This window comes from Balaenoptera ricei, chromosome 1 (assembly GCF_028023285.1).
Source record: "Balaenoptera ricei isolate mBalRic1 chromosome 1, mBalRic1.hap2, whole genome shotgun sequence".
NCBI classification, from domain to species: domain Eukaryota; kingdom Metazoa; phylum Chordata; class Mammalia; order Artiodactyla; family Balaenopteridae; genus Balaenoptera; species Balaenoptera ricei.
Window position 1 is genome coordinate 136,709,493 of NC_082639.1, and position 19,633 is coordinate 136,729,125.

Sequence of the window (19,633 nt, forward strand, 5' to 3'; positions counted from 1 at the left end):
TTCACAAAGACTTGGACAGCGTTTTGCTGCTGTCAGCCCGGGATGGCTTCTTCAAAGAGCTGCCTCTCTTCTGTGACTGTGGTTTTGTCTGCTGAACTCATCCTGCGGCCCCCTCCACCCAGTCTGCTTCTCCAGGGCCTCAGAGGGCCACGTCCATTAACTTACTTATGGAGCACCTGCTCTGTCCCAGTCGTGGGCTCAGGGCTGGGGATGTAGTGACGAGCAAAAGAGAGAGGTTTCCCGCCTCCCACAGCTGCAGACAGCTGGACGAGGCACACATATCACACACGCAGTTTGTCACTGTAGGTCGTGCTGTGTGCTGTCAAGGGAGATGCGAGCTTAGGTGGGGTGGGGAACCAATGCGGATGGGGTGAGTGGGACAGGGCTCAGACCACGCTGCACTGCAGGAGTGAACCTGAAGGCGAGACCTAAAGGGCGAGGTAAGTGTCCTGACGTGTAAAGCAGACACGCATTAACTAAGTTAAATATACAAACACACAGTGCTTTCACGGTGAAGTTTGGTTCTGTATCCAAATTATGAGCAGCGTACTGTCTCCAAGCTTTTCTTGGCTATTCGAGAAATATGGTCTTTTCTGCCTGGATTCCTGGTCCTTACTTCAGTTTTCCTCAGGGCTGTCTCTATCACGGGGTTTTGGTCTTAATTTCTCCTTACTGTACTCGTTGCTGTTGTGAGTAGCCTGGTGGGCCAGGTTAACCTCGGCGGGTCTTGGAATGTTCTCACCTAACTGTGGTCCACGGATCAGCCCATCTGCTCATCCTCTCTGGATCAGCCCCACGCACCACCAGGTGGAAGCTTCCAAGTGAGGCTCCACCCCTTCATCCAGTCTTACCACGCAGTCTCCGAGTGAGTGCTGTAGTGACAGCTGAAAATGTGGAAGAGGCGTTTAGAAAGAGCATGGGCTTCGGTGCCATTCAAATCTGAATTCAGATCGTGGCTCTGATCTTAGATGTGTGTCCCAGTCAGGTTTATTTGATCTCTCCAAACCTCACTGTCATTATCTGGAAAATAAATTTTGTTGTGAGGATTAGAGATAATGTGTGCTAAGTGCGTGGGACCTGGCTGGCATTCAGTGAAAGCAGCCACCCCCTGGGTGAGCCAGAGGGAATAGAAAGGCTTCCGGTAATGTTGGAACAATAATAACTGGAGGTCGGAGAAGGTATACACGTGCTTTCTTCACCTTCTTTATGACTGTGATGGACTCTGATTTGCAGGCAGAAGACAAGGCAGACGTACTGAATAAGGAGCTCCTCTTGACCAAACAGAGGCTGGTAGAGACTGAAGAAGAGAAGAGGAAACAAGAGGAGGAGACAGCTCAGGTAACGGGCGTAGGCGGGCTTGTCCTTACGCAGGTGTATTGGTATGCGGAGTTGATTAATACTATAAACAAGAAGTAACATGAAATTTGTTCACATCAAGGGCGATGCTGAAGCAGTACATGTGAGTAGAACTGAGGCAGCATTTCCACCCTTGAACAGCTTTTAGGAATTTGCCTTGACTGAGACGTCTAGCGAGAGTGGTATGCTTTCTCCAAGTTTAGGAACTTGGAATTATGATCCAAGAGCTTTGAGGCATCCGCAGATTTCGTGTTGTATCTCCAAGACGTTTGACTTCTCTGAAGCAGTTTATGAGGATTGCTAAGCTGGAAGCCTCCAGAGATCTCTGCTGGGAGTCACCTCCGTCAGTCACGCTTCACTTTCCCGATTCATGCCTTAGAAGAAAGAGCACCCACGTTTCTGTTCCTGGCAGAGCTCTCAAATCTTCTTCCCTGAGAGAACAGAAAGAAACCCTTTGGGAGCCAGCCCTGAAGTTAGCTCCCCACAGTCTTCCTGTGAGTTGTGAGGCTGAGCAGCTGGGAGACACACCACTGCCACTGCCAAGGACCCAGAGGTGACAGGAGGGACCTCTCCACCCTAGGAGTCAAAGCTTCCGGCTTCCCTGAGGAAGAGCAGGCTGCTTCACCAATGGTCTCCATCTCTGTCCATCCCAGCCAGGCGTGATTAGCTCACTTATTTTAATGAGTTCAGTTTGGAGACATCAATAATACTCAATATAAAACAGCACACAAAGCATTTCAAAGACCTACATCCAAGCAACCAGAAAAAGTTCCAGTAAAATTACTAACGAAGGGATGTGTCATTTAGCACCTTCCAGGATTTATAAAAAGTACTCCATGATTTTTTTTTTTAAATGATGAAATGAGTTTTGGCAATTACTGTGGACCAAGATTTTTTTTTTTTTCTTTAACATACTCAAAAATATTCGGGGGCCGATTATCCAGTTTGATCTAGCCCTTTGGATGGGTTTTGCTGTTTTCTTTACTTCCTATTTTTTGGTGGCCCATTTCAGTACTTCAGGTAAAGAATGAAGCTGTTAGCAAATGAATTTAATCCATGCCCCTCTCCTCTGTGTGTGTGTGTGTGTGTGTGTGTTTATATATGTGTATATATCCTGTTTTAATTGTTGTGGTTCCCTTGTGAGATGGGGATTATTCTCATTTGTCAGATGAGTAAACTACAGCTTAGAGAAATTAAATGAACTTGCTCAAAGCATCTCAGCTATCTCAGTTGACCCTGAGTCAGTGCGGCCTTATTGCAAAAGGGACGAAGGGTATGGCTGAAGTCCTTGAATTATGTAACATAGAGAACAGAGACCAATATAAACAACTAAGTTTGAATCAGTATAACCTACAAATGCTCTTAGAATTTTAGAATGTAGCAAATATGAAGAAATTCCGAAATCTTGTAATGATAAGACCAGTTATAAATTGCAATAACTTGTGAATTTGCAAGTACCGAGTATACTCCATTCATAATTTGGGATACTGCAAAGCAGAATTCATCAATTTTTTCTGATGGTGTACTTAAAGATTAACCAGAGTTGTTTTTTGTTTGGTCAATTTGGGAGAATTGAATTCTTTCCTTTTTAGCTGGTGGCACCTGAGCTTTTTCATTGCCTTAACCTTCTTCTATACCTAGAATTCTAGAGCTGCCAGGCTACAGAAATAACTGTGGTTTTAGGTTTAGCATTCATAATTTAGTATTTCTGCTACTGTAACAAGTACTGCATTATGTCACTTTAACTTTTTCTAAAGTCAGTGTTTCTTCAGTCCCCATCTCCCATGTCTGTCTCCAGTCCCAAAAGCCTCTTGTTCCTACCCCCTGAGGGGTAACAGCAGTGTCGATATGGGACGAAAGAGGAAGCCCTAAAATGTTTTTTCAGTAATTTACTGCAGAGCATCAAGAGTACATGCAGTGCTGCCTTGATGTTTTGTTTTAGACTCTCATAAGGATAAAGATAGCTTCTGAATGGACACTTATTTAACAATATATTTATAAAGTAGTAAAAAGCATAAGCAGTTTTATACTAGGATTGCTCATATTCTTATACACTGCAGGAAAAAAAGTAAGATTTCTGTATCTCTGGAGATGATTAGGTTTTTCAAATGACCAACATGCAACTGCAGTAGGAAAAATGTGTGTACTTACAGTTGTTTACATTGTTGTTGACTATGAATCAGGCAGACTTGAATATGAATGTTCGTGGACATTTATTAAGATTTTGACTGAGTCTTGATGTTTCTCATTCTTACTCTTTTAGCTGAAAGAAATCTTCAGGAAACAGCTAGAGAAGGCAGAATATGAAATAAAGAAGACTACAGCTATCATTGCCGAGTATAAACAGGTAATGTGCCATTGTGGGCTTCGTCACTATAAAAGTGATTGTTTTGCTCTTTTCTTTGGGGAAAGTTTGTTTGTTTTTAGAGTTTCCAGAACAGTAACTGCACTGCATTGATTATATTTGTTGGCTCATTTTCTCCTCTAGAAACAGACAGTGGTTGGACCTGCTTGCTGATAACATGAGAAGTTTAATTGGGCAAAACAATCTGTTGGTTGTTTTCAATGTTTGATAGATTTAGAGGAACAAGTACTTTTATTACCATTGGGATCCTGTCTCTGCCTTACTCAGAAGCTAATTTCCAATAGATCACACTAGTAACATTTGCCTCTTGGCCGAGCACTAAAGTTTAGACGCTGTATTAAATGGCAACGGCTAGGAGACACATGAGTCCTTCGCTGTCGCAGTAGAGAACATGGGAGCTCTTTTTCCCACATGGCCAGTGCTAGCAACTAACCTCCTCTTGTTAACCTTAAAAAGATCTTTTAATGGTGGGGCGGTGCTCTTCTCCTTGAGGACATTTCTAGTCCCATCGCGGGATTGGGGGGCGGGGTGGCGGCGTGTCTCTGAAAGCCTTCATTCCAGCTCCAGTAGTATCTCCCGGTCCCTGCTGGTTATGCTGGGACATGGCAAGGACTCCTCTTGCTGCCGAAGTACTCTGACTGGACTGTTCAAGTCCCAGTTTTCCAGAATTGTTAAGGTACTGTATGCCACCGACTTATCCAGAAATTTCCCTGGGGTCTCCTGCCTCACCTTGGAGTTTGAAGTCTAAGGCTTACTTTTTTAAAGTGTGTTTTTTACTTATAAATGAAATTTACATTCCTTGGGGAAGTGCAGAAAAGCACAAGGAAAACAAACCTCCCTTAATCTTGCCAAGTAGAAAGAATCACTAAATACACTGAGTATGCTTTGTTGCTATATAAATAAAAATGTAAGTTATATTGTTCATGCATCTGGGGGGAAACTAGTTCAGTTGTATATTATGAACACCTTTCCATAAGGATTCCACCCCTTCATGGAAGATTGCTTAGAAATAAGGCTTCAGAGCTATCTTCTTCTCTTTTATAATCTATTTAAATCTGTATATCTGTATCTAGATACAGATATACAAAATCAATATATGTTTATTTAATGCCTGCTACATGTGAGGCTTGTTACTTTGGAGGAATAAAAGATAAATTTATTCAATTTCTCTTCTCTGGAAGCTGATCTTGTAATACGGAGGTAAAACCTGTCCATAATTAAGAGGAGAGGGAATTTCTTACATGCGGGAAATGAGGAATCCCTTCCTGGAGAAGGAAGAGATTTGAGTTGTGCTTCAAAGGCTAGGTGAGGTTTGGGTATCTGGAGATGGAGAAGGAGAGGATGGAAATGGTGGAAAGGTGGAAACAGTATGTGCAAAGGCATGGGAGGTAGATTAGTGACAAAGAGTCTTGTTTAGCAAGAGTTTCAAGTACAGACGAGAGAAGAAAAGATGAGTTGGGGCCTAGTTCAAGGAAGGTCTTCAGGGATAGGCTGAGGAGTTCGGATTTTATTCTGTCTACAGGAGGACAGTGGCATGACCAGGGACATATAATTGGCACTACTCTGTCCAGGGAGAAATGTGGAACCAAGTGGAGAGATGCAGGGGCAAAGAAAGACACAGAGCAGTAAGAGGCCAACAGCAGAGTCCAGGGGAGAAAAAAGTAGGGCCCTGAACTACAGTAACTAGTAATGGAAACGGAGAAGCAGGAAACACAAGAGTCATTTTTTTGCTAGATAAGGGAAAATACTGGAAGAGATCCTGAGATTTTGAATTTAGGTAATTAGGAGAAGGGCTGGTTAGACATTAAGCAATATAAGGAATGTTAAAGACCGTGTGCTATGGAACTTGCCATCGCTGCAAATGCATTTTTTTCATCACATTAGGCCATGAGTGGCCGCCATATGCAGCACTCTTCAAAGAGCAATCCTTGGGACTATTCTTGAATATTATCTGGCAAGCACTTGATGTAAAAGGCAACAGAGCCGTCTCTTTGAACATATAACGTAATCTAAATGCATTCTGTAGTTGGAATTGGCTATTACTGGCTATATTTCAGAATGTTAGGGCTTATTTAAAAGGGTTTATTTGTTTGCCAAAATTGCTTGAGAAATCTCTTCTATTTAACATCAGCCCTACAGTCCTATTTATTGTTTCCAGGCTTGGATCTGGACAAATTGGAGACTGAACTCAACAAGTAGTCCCAGGTCTCTAGAACTATTTTTGAGTAGACTGGGTTTTTTTTTAATGTCCGTTTTGATAATAGAGGTAGGTAGACCTTTTATGCTTTTAGTCCAAATTGCACTTGAAAATTTGACATCCCCTAACTTTTTTATTCCATTTTTTTCCAAAATAAAAAATTCTTATTTCACTCAAGTTTAGCAAGACTTGAACTTCCGTTTTTTGGTTTTTGTTTTTTAATACAATTTTAGGGGGCTTTGAAAGCACTTATTTCTGTCTGTTCCTGGTACTTGTTAGCACCTTATTTCAGAATCAATAATAATGAGATGTTATTTAATGGTGCGCTATATTAAATCCTTCACATACATTTTCTTTCCCATTGATTATCACAGCACAGCACTTTTCAGTCATGAAGAAATTCAGAATTCTTTTCATCAGATTCCTAGGATAGTACCTTGCCCAAAGTAGATACCCAGCAAAGATTCTATAGATTGATTCCAAAGTGAGGACAGGAATTCACTGGGACCAGTCACGGAAGCTAGTGACAGAAAGAAAGCAAATCTACCCCATGTGTTTCTTCTACTGATCGAGATAGAGAGGTGTGCTTTGCACCCGGAACACTCTCAGGCTTTCTGCTGCTTGTTTTATGGGAATGACTGGCATTTGCAGAGCTACTCATTTGCAAAATTTCTTCTAGCATCAGAGATTGTGAGTGAATAAACAGCTGTGTGCACATGCTACAAGAGACATTCTACTTTCTAGTAAAGTAGCTCTTTTCTTTCTCGTAGATCTGTTCCCAGTTGAGTACCAGACTCGAGAAACAGCAAGCAGCCAGTAAGGAGGAGCTGGAAGTGGTAAAGGTGAGGAAGAATGAAACAGTTCTGTGATACAATTTCTTCCAAATTCATGTAGTCTTGAGTGAGTACCTGATAGGAGGATCCCAATATATGGTGATGCACCACAGGCAGGACAGCCTGTAGACACGTCTCCACCCCACCTTTGTTTTAAAGGAGTTAGGAATTATGGTGAATAGGGTCCCTCTTCTGACCGGGGTGTGGGCCAGATGAAAGGTTATGTTCCCAGAAAACTTTTGGGCTGTCAGAGACAGGTAACAGGAAAGGGGGTAGGATTTCAGCATTGTCACAAGAGGCCCCTGAGCTTTCTTGGTTGTTGGAAACCTGGAAACCCGAACCGTCAGCAGCCCGCATCCCAGCTGTGCCTGAATTGATGTGACTTCATTGTGCAACCCAGTAGGATCATCCCATTAATCTCTTAAACAGTGGACACCATGGGCAGCATAGAACTCAGCTGGCGGAAACACGTTGGGTAACTGATTTTTCCACCAAAAGTAGAGATTTGTTTTTTAAAGAAAACGTGCAGCATTTATTTCTATGCTGCCCCCTGGTGGTAAAACTCCTTACATTGATTACCTACTTGAAAAAAGTGATTGTTTATTGTATAGAAACAGCAGTAAACCAAATGGATTGGTATTCCTAAGAAGCAGTGTTGGTACAGCCAGCTCTTGGGGCCAGTGTTACAGAAACCTGATATAATTCTATTTGAATATATTCAGCTTTATACTAGTAAATAAATGCATTCTAGGCACTTTCGTATATCACTTAACAACTTGACAAGTTATTTAACCTCTCTCAGATTTATTTTGTGTTCTGTAAAATAGAGATAATATTACCTACCTCATAAGGTCATTTTGAAGATTAAATAAGATCCTGTTAATAAAGTGCTTAGTCTAGTACCTGGCACACAATAAATGCTCAGTAAATACATATTTTAAAAGTTGTAACCTGAAAATCTGAGACATGAGAACTGAAAATAGGAACTTTGTTCTGAGAAGGTGACTTTTTGGGATTCAGGCCTGGGAGACATGCTTGGACATATCAAGAGGAAGAATTTTATGACCAGCTGAATATGGAGTGAAGGAGAAGCTAATGGAAAGATGACACCAAATTCTTTAGGCCTAAATGGTGGGGTAATGCACAGTGACACAGAAGTGTGGGCAGAGTTGCTTTGTGTGTGTGTGAAGAGAGGGGTATAGTTACAGTTATGGACATGCTGAGCTTGTAACAGTAGGACATCAAAATAGATCAAGATTCTGTAGTATCTCTTATCTCTAAACTTTTTGAAGATATTTTAAGAAAACAGTAGCACTGTTGTCTTGAAAAGAGTTGCCATTGTTCAGTGCTCTGTGCTTGATTGGCAATCCAGGCATGTGGCAGAGTTGCTTTTATCACCTTGAACAATAATGATCATCTTCACTTAAAGTTGAACAAAAGGACGTGTACTTCACTTGTTGCAGGGGTAGACTTAGGTTAGTCATAATGACCTTCCTCAGTCTACCACAGGGAAGTTACTTAAACTCTTAAATTTCTTCATTTATAAAATGGGGGTGATAATACCTAATCATAACTAAATGAGGTAATGCATGTAGCATATATGCCATGGGGCTTGGCATCTAGTAAGGATAATGGTAGTACAAAGTTTCTAGAAAACATTTCAAAGAAATGCTATAATACTTTCTATCCCCAGAGTCTCTCTAGAGATACTGTAAGAAAAAGTAGCACCTGTCTTGGATAGTTGGGTTTTGTGCCGACTATAACCATTTTGGTCACAGCACAAGAAAAATGTCTACTTTTATAAATGGGCCTGTATTTGATGACCACAAGCAGTGTCTAAAGAAAAATCATATTGCATTGTTTCAGGACATGATTTATGCTATGAAATGCAGTTTGATGTTGGTTATCTCTTTTGGATATTTCAGGGTAAAATGATGGCATGTAAACACTGCAGTGACATTTTCAGCAAGGAGGGTGCTTTGAAAGTAGCAGCCATAAGCAGAGAGGACCAGGGAATTGAATCGGATGATGAGAAGGACTCTCTTAAGAAGCAACTGAGGGAGATGGAGCTGGAATTGGCACAAACCAAACTGCAGCTGGTGGAGGCCAAGTGTAAAATCCAGGTTGGTGATTTGATAAAAGATCAATTTAAAAAAATAAACAGTTAGTGGTCTAGGATAGTCTAGTACTGAAGAGTCGGCCTACTGAGCTCAAAATCATACAACGTTACCATATAAGATGAATACATTTTCTGCCCACAAATGAGTTGCATTTTACATCATTTTTAAGCACTGATATAACCACATAGTTTTAAATAAATTTTTAATAACTAAAATTATATATATCTTGTGAGAACTTAAGCATATGCCTTTTTATTTTCCCTGATATTTTTTGGCCATGGTCCTTTCCCATTGAACTTGGTCACTTAGCTGATCCTGAAAGTTGAAAGGCCAAACCCCTCCTGTTATCCTTCCCCTGACAGTTAAACATTGGCTGACAGCCATTCTTTTCTTTGGAGCTTCTTTTCATCTTTACCTGATTTTGCCAAATCCCTTTCCCCATAATCTCTTTCCATATTGGAGGATATCAGAATTAGAAAAGCAGTCCTGGCTTCTGATGGACTGTTCCCACTTCTTTCTTACCAGTGACCCTCACCCTTGCCGTGTCCTGCCATGGCACCTGCTGCGCCACACTAACGATCCTGAACTCTTTCTGCTTCGGACCTTGTACGTCCTCAGGGGCACAGGCCATGCGTTTGGAACTAGAATTTATTCATGCTTACACTATCAGTAAAAATACATTCCATCTGTATGTTTACCTTTACCTGTGGTTTTAAACATCTTCTCTTGGGCTGCAGCCTAAACCTAGATTTGGACCTAAATTGCAGAGGGAAAAAAGGGTAAAATGAGCTTTCATTTCACTGGTCAGAGAAAGCACAGATTCTGGTTTTTAATGGTAACTCTTTCAGCTCTAATTTTTTTTCTTGCATTCAGAAGCCAAGTAAATCTCACCTGGGTTTTGTAGGAAGAAAAATGCGGCTATGTAGACCTGCAGATTCCAAAAAGCTATACTCTAATTTTTTTGGCAGAGAGAAGATATTTATATAACTCAGATGATTTTCTTTCTTGAATTAGGAACTTGAACATCAGAGGGGAGCCCTTATGAATGAAATCCAAGCTGCAAAAAACTCTTGGTTTAGCAAAACCCTTAACTCTATCAAAACGGCCACGGGAACGCAGCCACTGCAGCCGCCACAGGCCACCCAGCCCCCCAAGGAGAGCACATAGGTCCAGCCTCACCCAAGTACAAGAGCACAACGATCAAAGCAACGGAAACCCAGGATGATTCCTGGTGTCCCTTTAAAAGGAAGGAAAGGAGGCCAGAAAGCAAGCCAGGATCTTTCAGTAGCTCTTACTCTTTCTTGTTATGACACTTTTAAAAAAGGGATGTTATTTAAACTAACCTGATTTATGTTGAATACCTGTTTTTGTGCTTCCTCATGGAAGACTGTGTTCCGATCCATCGTAGTATTACACATTATTTTACATGCCTGATGTTTGGTTGGAAATAAGTAATTCAGAACTAAATGCTTTTTATTTAGAAATAATTATTCATATTATTTTTATCTTACATAAAAATGGAGATGTCTTTTATTCCAAGGTTGAAGTGATAGGCAGGTATTTGTCACAGCAAAAAAAAAAAAAAAAAAAGATTGCAACCTAAACCTCTTAACTTTTCAGGATTTATTCAGATAAAGCACATTGTGGGGCCAGTCATGACCACTGTCAGGTTTCCTCCTGAAAGTGATGCCCAGGATAGCGATAATCCTATCCAAAGGAAAGAACAGACCTGGGATTGAACAGTTCCCAAAGACAACTAGTTTATTTTTATTTTCTGTTGGGTACATATGGAAATGAAGTGCCAAGAACCATGGAATAAGATAGGCTATTGAAAACACACACTAGATAAAAAGAACTGAGATTTTGATAAATGCAGGATAAAATAAATCATTTTGGTCCTGGTCTTCTACCAGGTCCTTTTAAGAACTTCACATGGGAATTGCGAGTTCCTAAGTAAGAACACAGTTGTGACTTCTGGCAAATGTAAAGTCAGAGTGGATATTATGAGTTGCATCTTTAGGAAACCTTCACCAGAGAAGCCTAGAAAGGCCCAGGAACAGCTCTTGTGCTTAGAATGGAATGAAGAACCAGGGACAGAGTATTCATTTAATGTTGACATATACTTTCTAAGGAAACACTAATATACTGTAACTTTGTTAAAGTTACGAAATGGGAAATAGAAGTCAGCTTCATATCATCTTAGTTTAATATTAGGCAACTTTTTCTGATTTCTGTAGCTTCCTAAAAATGTGCCCTTGGTACCCCTAGATGAAGAGATGCAAATGCATTTGTAACATTTTTGATTGCATATAAAACCTTTATAGAAATGCTTATCTCATGGAAAGGTAAAGCTATTGTTTAAAAGTTGATGGAAATATTTTTTTCAATTATATTTAACATGTCTTTATAAATAGTCCTTGCAGGAAATCCTTTGGTAAGGGAAAAACTAATTTTCCCATTTTTTAAGCTATTTTGGAGGGCTTTGGTCCTTTACAGCAACCAAACTACTGTCAGCTATGTATAGTAACATTTATTGATACTCATGCTTGGCTTCACTGTTGAACATATTCTTTGCAAAGTATCTCAAACTCTGTAGTGCCAGAGTGACTCTCATCTGTGCCATATGTTGCAGTTAAAAGTAACACACTCTTGGAAGTAAAAAACCATCTAAGAGCCATCTCAACTCCAGGAGCATGTACTACAAGTTGCTCATGATGGATCCTTTCCTCTAAAATAATCATTAAACTCTAAAAAGTGAAATCCCCTTCATCGGTAAGTGTTCGTATCATCTACAACCCATAAAACTGATGTGGTTGTTTGTTACCCTTCTTTACACTCATCAAATAATACTTTTCTTACAGAATTCTTTTTTTTTTTTTTTTTTTTTTTTGTCCTGTGACATCTCTCATCATAGTTTTCATTTCCTTTCACCCAAAAGGAAAATAGCATTCTGAGTATCTGTGTTGACTTTAACATTCCCAACATGGTGGTTTAGAAAAATTAATATTTTTTCCTTTTTTTTTTTGCAAAATATAATGGCTAGAAAATTGCATCTTGGTACTTGTTTCTGTAAATCATTTAATATAATTTGTCAGCTTTACTGGTACTTTATGCTTTGATCCCAAGAAGCCTTGTACAAGTTGCCTTATCAGATGGCTAGCTAAATTAAAGATGTTCTTTTGTGTTTTGTGAACCTCATAATTCTACTGTACAGAGCTCTTTTTACATTTCACAGAATGCCTAAATTGCATAATTTTCCTTAAATGGTAGTTGAGAGAGAAATAGCTCTAGGTCCAGTTCTTATCTGTAGACCTGGCTCAATTTCATAGCCCGTTACATTTTTTTCTTTAAACAAAATAACTAGGTACATGTATTCCAAACATTTAATAAATCTGTCTTTTTCATTTTCTTTTAACTCTTTTAAAAGATTATAATGGCCATCCATAGATTTTTTTTTTCCTTCTCCAGTTCCATATCATACTTGGGTATGTGTATTGGTACCATAGTCTAAACTGTCCCTCACTGCAATGTCTTTGGGTAAGTAGCAATAGCAAATACAGAAGGAAAGAAAATTCAAAAGTTGGTGTATGATATTATTCATACAATATTATAATAGCACTATCCCAGACCCCATGCCCTTTACCATGTGTTGTTTGAAAACTCATGCATTCCATCATTAAATAACTGCTAGTTTTAATTTCTCTTCTTTTGAAGTATATTTGAGAATTGCTACTCTTCTCTTGATTTCTTTTAGAAAGAGATTGACCAGCTCAAATATCCAGGAAATTTTCAGATATTCTAGAGTGTTTTTCATCTTTTCCTAGCATACATAATATAAAACATTCCTCCAAAAATCCAACATTTGCAACATTCTGAGAAGTGACGATTTCTCCTTTCATTAAATTCTGCAGAATAAATTAAGAGAATGAAATTCAATTGGATAATTCAGTCATTAGCTTTTATATCTTGAGAATCTTAACACATTTCCTTAAAGCTGAAAGAAACCAAGCTGAATTTTGCAGTGCATATGTTTGCTAGCTTCCCACATCCTGAGCCATGGCACAATTTGGTTATATTTAGTTACATACAATTTAATGCAAATAAATTCTCAGTTACCTAATGGTCTGTATATGAGTGCCTATCAGAAACATTAGAAGGAAGGTCACATAGGCTTATGACCCTATCTTTCCATGAAACCAATGATTCTCTTCCTCTCTCCGAACTATTAAGTTAGTAATTTGTTCTTCATTGGCTTTCTTAAATTTCCATAATAAAGTAGAAAAGTAATATTTGTACTGATGTTGGGGTATTTAATAGTATTTATCTTGTTTCATTGTTTTCAAAAATTTCATTCTCTTATACTATGTATTAATATTCATTTTTCTCAAACCCTTACTCCATTTTCTTAAAATACTTTCTAGTTAATAACTAGTAGCTTCATTTCCTACCTAAAGTAAGAAAAACAAGAGAATACACAGCTTAGGGCACAAGAGATGAGAGTTAGATCCTTAAAGGAATTGATTAGTTACTGAGGATGAGAATCACATATGTAACTAATGTAAGGGATTGAGTTTTCTTTTTCTTGAGCTGAAATCAGTCTACTCATTATTCTGCTAAGGTGGTTGTCTGATTTCAAGACCCTTTTAGAGAAAAAGAAGCTTTCAAAAAATTAAATACCCTGTTTGTTTTATCTTTCTGGAAAAGAACACTTTAAATTACTTAGTAAGGTTATTCTGTTGTATAAGTTACTCTTAAAAAAAAACCACTCTAAAGTAGCTCCGATTCTCTTGCTTCAATTACAGGTAAATGAGAGCATGGACAAACTCTGTTGTTTGATTTGAATGCTGTGAGATTTGTGTGTGTGTGTGTGATCGGTAGAATTTTATATGGAGTATCCCTGCCTCTTTGGTATACCCAGGTACCATGCAACTGAATATGTACATGGCGATCAGATAACAGAAGGCCAGGCACAGCTCAGTGGCCTGTGTTTCCTATTACCAGATATATAAAACTCTTTCTGTCTAGTTGCCATGCTGATTGTCACATTGAACTGGAACTGCTCCAAAACATCCTTCCTCTCTCATAGTGGCTTCCATATAATACAGACAAAGCCCTTAGGGATTTCCTTATCTTTCAAGAGCTACCAAAATGAATACTTCAGTGCAGGCTGCACCTCAATAGGAGATGATGATCTTGAGTTGTAAGGAGAAAAGTGGATGTTTATGAGTAGCTTAGTGACTACAGTCAACTGTCAGAAGTCCCTTTCTTAGCTTCCATCTAAAAGACTACACGTCAAGCTTATCTCCGAATGTATTTGCTACCTGCTATAAAAACATGTTCATCAACACGTCCTACTCTCACCACCTCCACCCCTGGTTTATCATTAGTGGTATTCTGAAAACGTTAAGAAAAAAGAATCATTGAGTAGCAGGTGAATATTTTGAGTTACTTTCCTTTTTCATTGGCAGTAAGTTAACATGTAAAATCTTTTCTGTTAAAATGTAACTTTTAATAACTATATATTATATATGGAATAAAATATAGGAAACTGAATGATAAGGACATAAACACATCAAGACTCTGGTGTCATGAAAGCACAAGAATAAAGCCTGGAAATGGCCCCAGAATCCAAGATCCCAATAGCCTTTACATCAGTTTCTCTATTTTTGGTATTTTGCATAATGTATGAATCCTTAGTTCAAATAAGGAAGAAAGTTTCTCAGTCAGCCCCACGTCATTTCTTTCAACTCCTACCTTTCCCTTGCTGAGGAGGTAGTAGAAATTCTGTGCCATCTATTTTTATGAATTCTATGATTTTGCCCATGGCTTCTCCAGTGAAAACAGGTTCCAGAATAAAGGAGTTGATTAGCTCAAACAGTGCTAATTGACTACAAAAGAAATTAGTGAGCAGCCTCTCTCGTCTATCAACACTGACCAATTAGATGTTTCCATAATTCCATGTATTATGTATAGTACACTCTATAAATGTAAATGTAATGCTTGTTTAAAAAAGTGCAATTTATTGTACATTGTCCCAACAAATGTTTACTTTTATAATTGTTATGAACTTGGATTAGTATCTTGTTTTCATGTGTGAATGAAGCCTTGTGAAATAAACAAATGCAACCGATAAGGTAGCAAGATGACTGTTTTTGTGAGCCAGTGATGTTTTCAATGCTCTGTGTTGCTCCTTTGGCCCCATTAAGCAGTAATAAACATTTGTTCTGAAATCCATATGGCTTTTTAATTTTTTTCTAGTTGATTTTATTCTGAATCGTCTGAACCCAATGTTTGTGAAAAACTTATCTGACACTAGACTCTAGTCAATTTAGCAAGAAGAAATATACAGGAGTTTGCTCCAGGTTATACCCTGCAAAATGATATCCTGTACAGCAGGTACAGTCAAGTGCCCTGTATTCCTCTCTATAGTGATTCCTTGGTTGCAAGTAACAAAGTCTCTTAAGCTAGCTTAATAATAATAAGGCAATTAATTAAAAGGAAGAAAGTATATTTAGCTCATAGCTACCAAAGGCCAAACCATTGGGCCTGAAGAGGCACGGGGACAAGGGGGGAATGCCATCAGGAACCTAAGCAATTGTTCTTATAATCGCTCTTCTGCTTGTCTTGCCAGGTGATGCTTGCTGCTGCTTCTGTCTCTGAAAAGAGGCATCCCCTGCTTCTAAGTGCACAGCTTCCAAGTTTACATGTCCTCTCTTCAAGTGACCAGCAGAGATGGGCTGGCATCTCAGTGTCCCAGTTTCAAAATCTTGCAAAGATCTGATTGGCTAATCCTGGATTGGGTGGCCGCTGCTCATCTTTCAGAGTACAGCACAGTGGGTGACATCAGATAATTCAAACAGAACTCCAGAGGCTCTCTTGAAGTGGACGCAGGGTGCACAGAATCCCGATTTGCATTTTGTTCTAATTTGCATTTTGTTTTGGGTGTCCGTGGAACCGAATGAATGCCAGATTAGTCAGCTCCTCTTAGAATTCAGCATGTATTAAAAAATAGTAACCAGAGAGTGTAAAATTAGTTTGCGGTCCAAATCCAGCCACAGACATCTTTTGTTTGGCCTATGCAGTATTTTAAAAAATGAGAAGTTTTACATAAAAAGTGAAACAGTCAAATTATTCAGAAAATATCTACTGAACTTGGCAGTGAGGAGGTCATGAGTGGTCTTGACATGAACAGTAAGTGGAACTCACTGTTCATTATTGATTAAAGGCCCTACACTTAGTGAAGTTACCTGTTAACCTGTAGATTTTTGTCCAGTAGGGATGCAAATCCCTATTTTCTTTCCAGTGGAATAGATGACTCGAAAGGTTATGTATAGTTTTCTACCCTGTAGGACATTACCTAGTTTGTGTCTAACTTTGCAACCTTACACTAATATTCCATTGTTAAATTGCCTAAAGTACCCACCTGTGCAAATGTACTTTTTGATAGTTTTAAGAACTTGTTGCTACCCTCATGGTTTATGCAATGAATTGCATAAAATATTTGTTAATATTCGTTTTATATTTGCATGAGAATCTTGATTTCACCTTTTTGAAATTATACTTTAACAACACGTTTCAGTACTGTCAAAGGGACACTCAGAGCAAAATCTTTTGAAAGCTTACTTGCAAAGAAAGTTTGCAAGGAAGTTCAGGCTTTAGAAGAACAAGCTCGCCAAACAGAAATTACAACTATTTATAGGGAAAAACTACACAGTTTCCAAGTATAGAGTCTATAATTACTTTGTTCATGGTGGGAAAACAGCAATTCTCACACTACTATCCATATTTTTAGACATCAGCGTTGCAAAAGTCAGAGATAAAGTGTTTGTTTGATTTTTAGGGAGTCCAACTTTACAGGAAAGGCTCAGGTTCAGAATTTCATTTATTTGGGGGACTAGAACTAGACACAATGACCCTGATGTGTGTATGTCTTGTTGATGATGTTTTGTTTTTGACTTATCTCAGGATGCAAAGTTCTTAATTTTTTTTCTTGACTTTGGGATCTGATGTACCCAGTTACTCCTAACGGTAGCAGGGCAAGGAGTCAGTTTGCTTCTACATGATGGATGTAAGGACAATTATAGGATACAGCTGGAGAGAAGCAGCATTGAATTTGTTGACCCTCAAGAATGGGAATTATGAGGTGTTTTAAATGCTGACACAAAAGGAAGATAGAAAAAGGTTTGTGATGATCTGGAGGAAAACCATTCCAGACAGAAAGGAAGCCCAGAGTGCAGGCCTGGAGGTGAGAACAAACTCAGTGGATTCAAGGAGTAACAAAAATGCCACTGTTTAAACCTGGGAGAGGGGAAACTGGTGAGAGATGAGTTCCGTGAGATAAAGGAACTCATAAAGGTGAGATATAAGATCATGCAAAACATTCCAGGTTATGTAAGGAGTTTGGACTTTATTCTAAGCCTAACAGGAAGTTACTGGAGGTTTTTAAGCAAAGGGATATAATCATTTGAAAAGATTACTGTGCCTACCCCGTGGAAAACTAATCGTAAAGGCACAGTGGGGAAGCAGAGAAACCAGCTAAGAGGCTAAAAATCCAGACAAAATAATGATGTCTTGGTCTCGGGTGGTAGCAGTGGAGATTGTGAGAAGTGGTTTTATTTATGTATTTTTTAAAATTTAATCATTTAATGAGGTAATTAAAATTTTGAGTCTGATATCTTTTTAATGTTTTCAGGGTTTTTAAACTTAATTTCACTTTTATACTCACTAGAAATTAAAAAAGAATTTGTCCAGAGTAGCAACCACCTTTCTTTATAGTATGATGTAGAAAGGGAGAAATTTATCTTTTTTTAATTTTTTAATTGGAGTGTAGTTGCTTTACAATGTTGTGTTAGTTTCTACTGTACGGCAAAGTGAATCAACTATACGTATACATATATGCCTTCTTTTTTGGATTTCCTTCCCATTTAGGTCACCGCAAAGCACTTAGTAGAGTTCCCTGTGCTCTACAGTAGGTTCTCATTAGTTATCTACTTTATACATAGTATCAATAGTGTATATATGTCAATCCCCATCTCCCAATTCATCCCACCCCCCCTTCCCCGTTGGTATCCATACGTTTGTTCTCTACATGTGTCTCTATTTCTGCTTTGCAAATAAGATTATCTATACCATTTTTCCACATATGTGCGTTAGTATACGATACTTGTTTTTCTGACTTACTTCACTCCAAATGACAGTCTCTAAGTCCATCCACATCTCTACAAATTCCCCAATTTCATTCCTTTTAATGGCTGAGTAATATTCCATTGTATATATGTACCACATCTTCCTTATCCATTCCTCTGTTGTTGGGCATATAGGTTGCTTCCATGTCCTGGCTATTGTAAATAGTGCTGCAGTGAACATTGGGGTGCATGTGTGTTTTTTGAATTATGGTTTTCTCAGGGTATATGCCCAGTAGTGGGATTGCTGGGTCATATGGTAGTTCTACTTTTAGTTCTTTAAGGAACCTCCATATTGTTCTCCATAGTGGCTGTATCAATTTACATTCCCACCAACAGTGCAAGAGGGTTCCCTTTTCTCCACACCCTCTCCAGCATTTATTGTTTGTAGATTTTTTTTTTAAACATCTTTTTTTTTTTTAATTTATTTTGTTTATTTTTGGCTGCGTTGGGTCTTCGTTGCTGCGCGTGGGCTTTCTCTAGTTGCGGTGAGCAGGGGCTACTCTTCATTGCAGTGCGCAGGCTTCTCATTGTCGTGGCTTCTCTTGTTGCGGAGCACAGGCTCTAGGCTCGTGGGCTTCCGTAGTTGTGGCTCGCGGGCTCTAGAGCGCACGGGCTTAGTTGCTCCGTGGCATGTGGGATCTTCCTGGACCAGGGCTCAAACCTGTGTCCCCTGCATTGGCAGGCGGATTCTTAACCACTGTACCACCAGGGAAGTCCCATTTGTAGATTTTTTGATGATGGCCATTCTGACTGGTGTGAGGTGATACCTCATTGTAGTTTTGATTTGCATTTCTCTAATAATTAGTGATGTTGAGCATCTGTGTTTTTTGGCCATCTGTATGTCTTCTTTGGAGAAATGTCTGTTTAGGTCTTCCACCCATTTTTTGATTGGGTTGTTTGTTTTTTGATTTTGAGCTGCATGAGCTGTTTGTATATTTTGGAGATTAATCCTTTGTCAGTTGCTTTGTTTGCAAATGTTTTCTCCCATTCTGAGGATTGTCTTTTTGTCTTGTTTATGGTTTCCTTTGCTGTGCAAGAGCTTTTAAGTTTAATTGGGTCCCATTTGTTTATTTTTGTTTTTATTTCCATTACTCTCAGAGGTGGATCAAAAAAGATCTTGCTGCGATTTATGTCAATGAGTGTTCTGCCTATGTTTTCCTCTAAGAGTTTTATAGTGTCTGGCCTTACATTTAGGACTTTAATCCATTTTGAGTTTATTTTTGTGTATGGTGTTAAGGAGTGTTCTAATTTCATTCTTTTACATGTAGCTGTCCAGTTTTCCCAGCACCACTTATTGAAGAGGCTGTCTTTTCTCTGTTGTATATTCTTGCCTCCTTTGTCACAGATTAGGTGAGAGAAGTGATTTTATTCTCATTATATTTTGAAGATAAAACCAGCAAGACTTGCCAGAGAATAGGATGTAGGACCTGAAATTGAAGGCTCAAGTATGACTTGAGAGCTCAAGTATGCTTGGCCTGAGCAATTAAGAAAATGAGGTGACCATTCACAGAGCTGGAGAATAACTGGAAGAACTGATTTGGTGTGCGAGGATGAGAAATCAGGAGGTTTTTTTGGTT

General features: G+C 38.9%; 1 protein-coding gene across 6 annotated transcripts in view; it reads left to right on the plus strand.

The window, feature by feature from the left end:
• Window positions 1-15,105, plus strand: part of RABGAP1L (RAB GTPase activating protein 1 like) — a 783,585-nt gene extending 768,480 nt beyond the window's left edge. For all 6 annotated transcript variants that reach the window (XM_059936821.1, XM_059936830.1, XM_059936878.1 and 3 more), the window contains 5 exons: window positions 1,234-1,338; window positions 3,620-3,703; window positions 6,689-6,760; window positions 8,677-8,874; window positions 9,886-15,105. In XM_059936821.1, the coding sequence (XP_059792804.1) occupies window positions 1,234-1,338; window positions 3,620-3,703; window positions 6,689-6,760; window positions 8,677-8,874; window positions 9,886-10,038 (612 nt within the window). In that variant the 3' untranslated portion in view covers window positions 10,039-15,105. The remainder of the gene's footprint in view (window positions 1-1,233; window positions 1,339-3,619; window positions 3,704-6,688; window positions 6,761-8,676; window positions 8,875-9,885) is intronic.
• The last annotated feature ends 4,528 nt before the right edge of the window (window positions 15,106-19,633 follow it).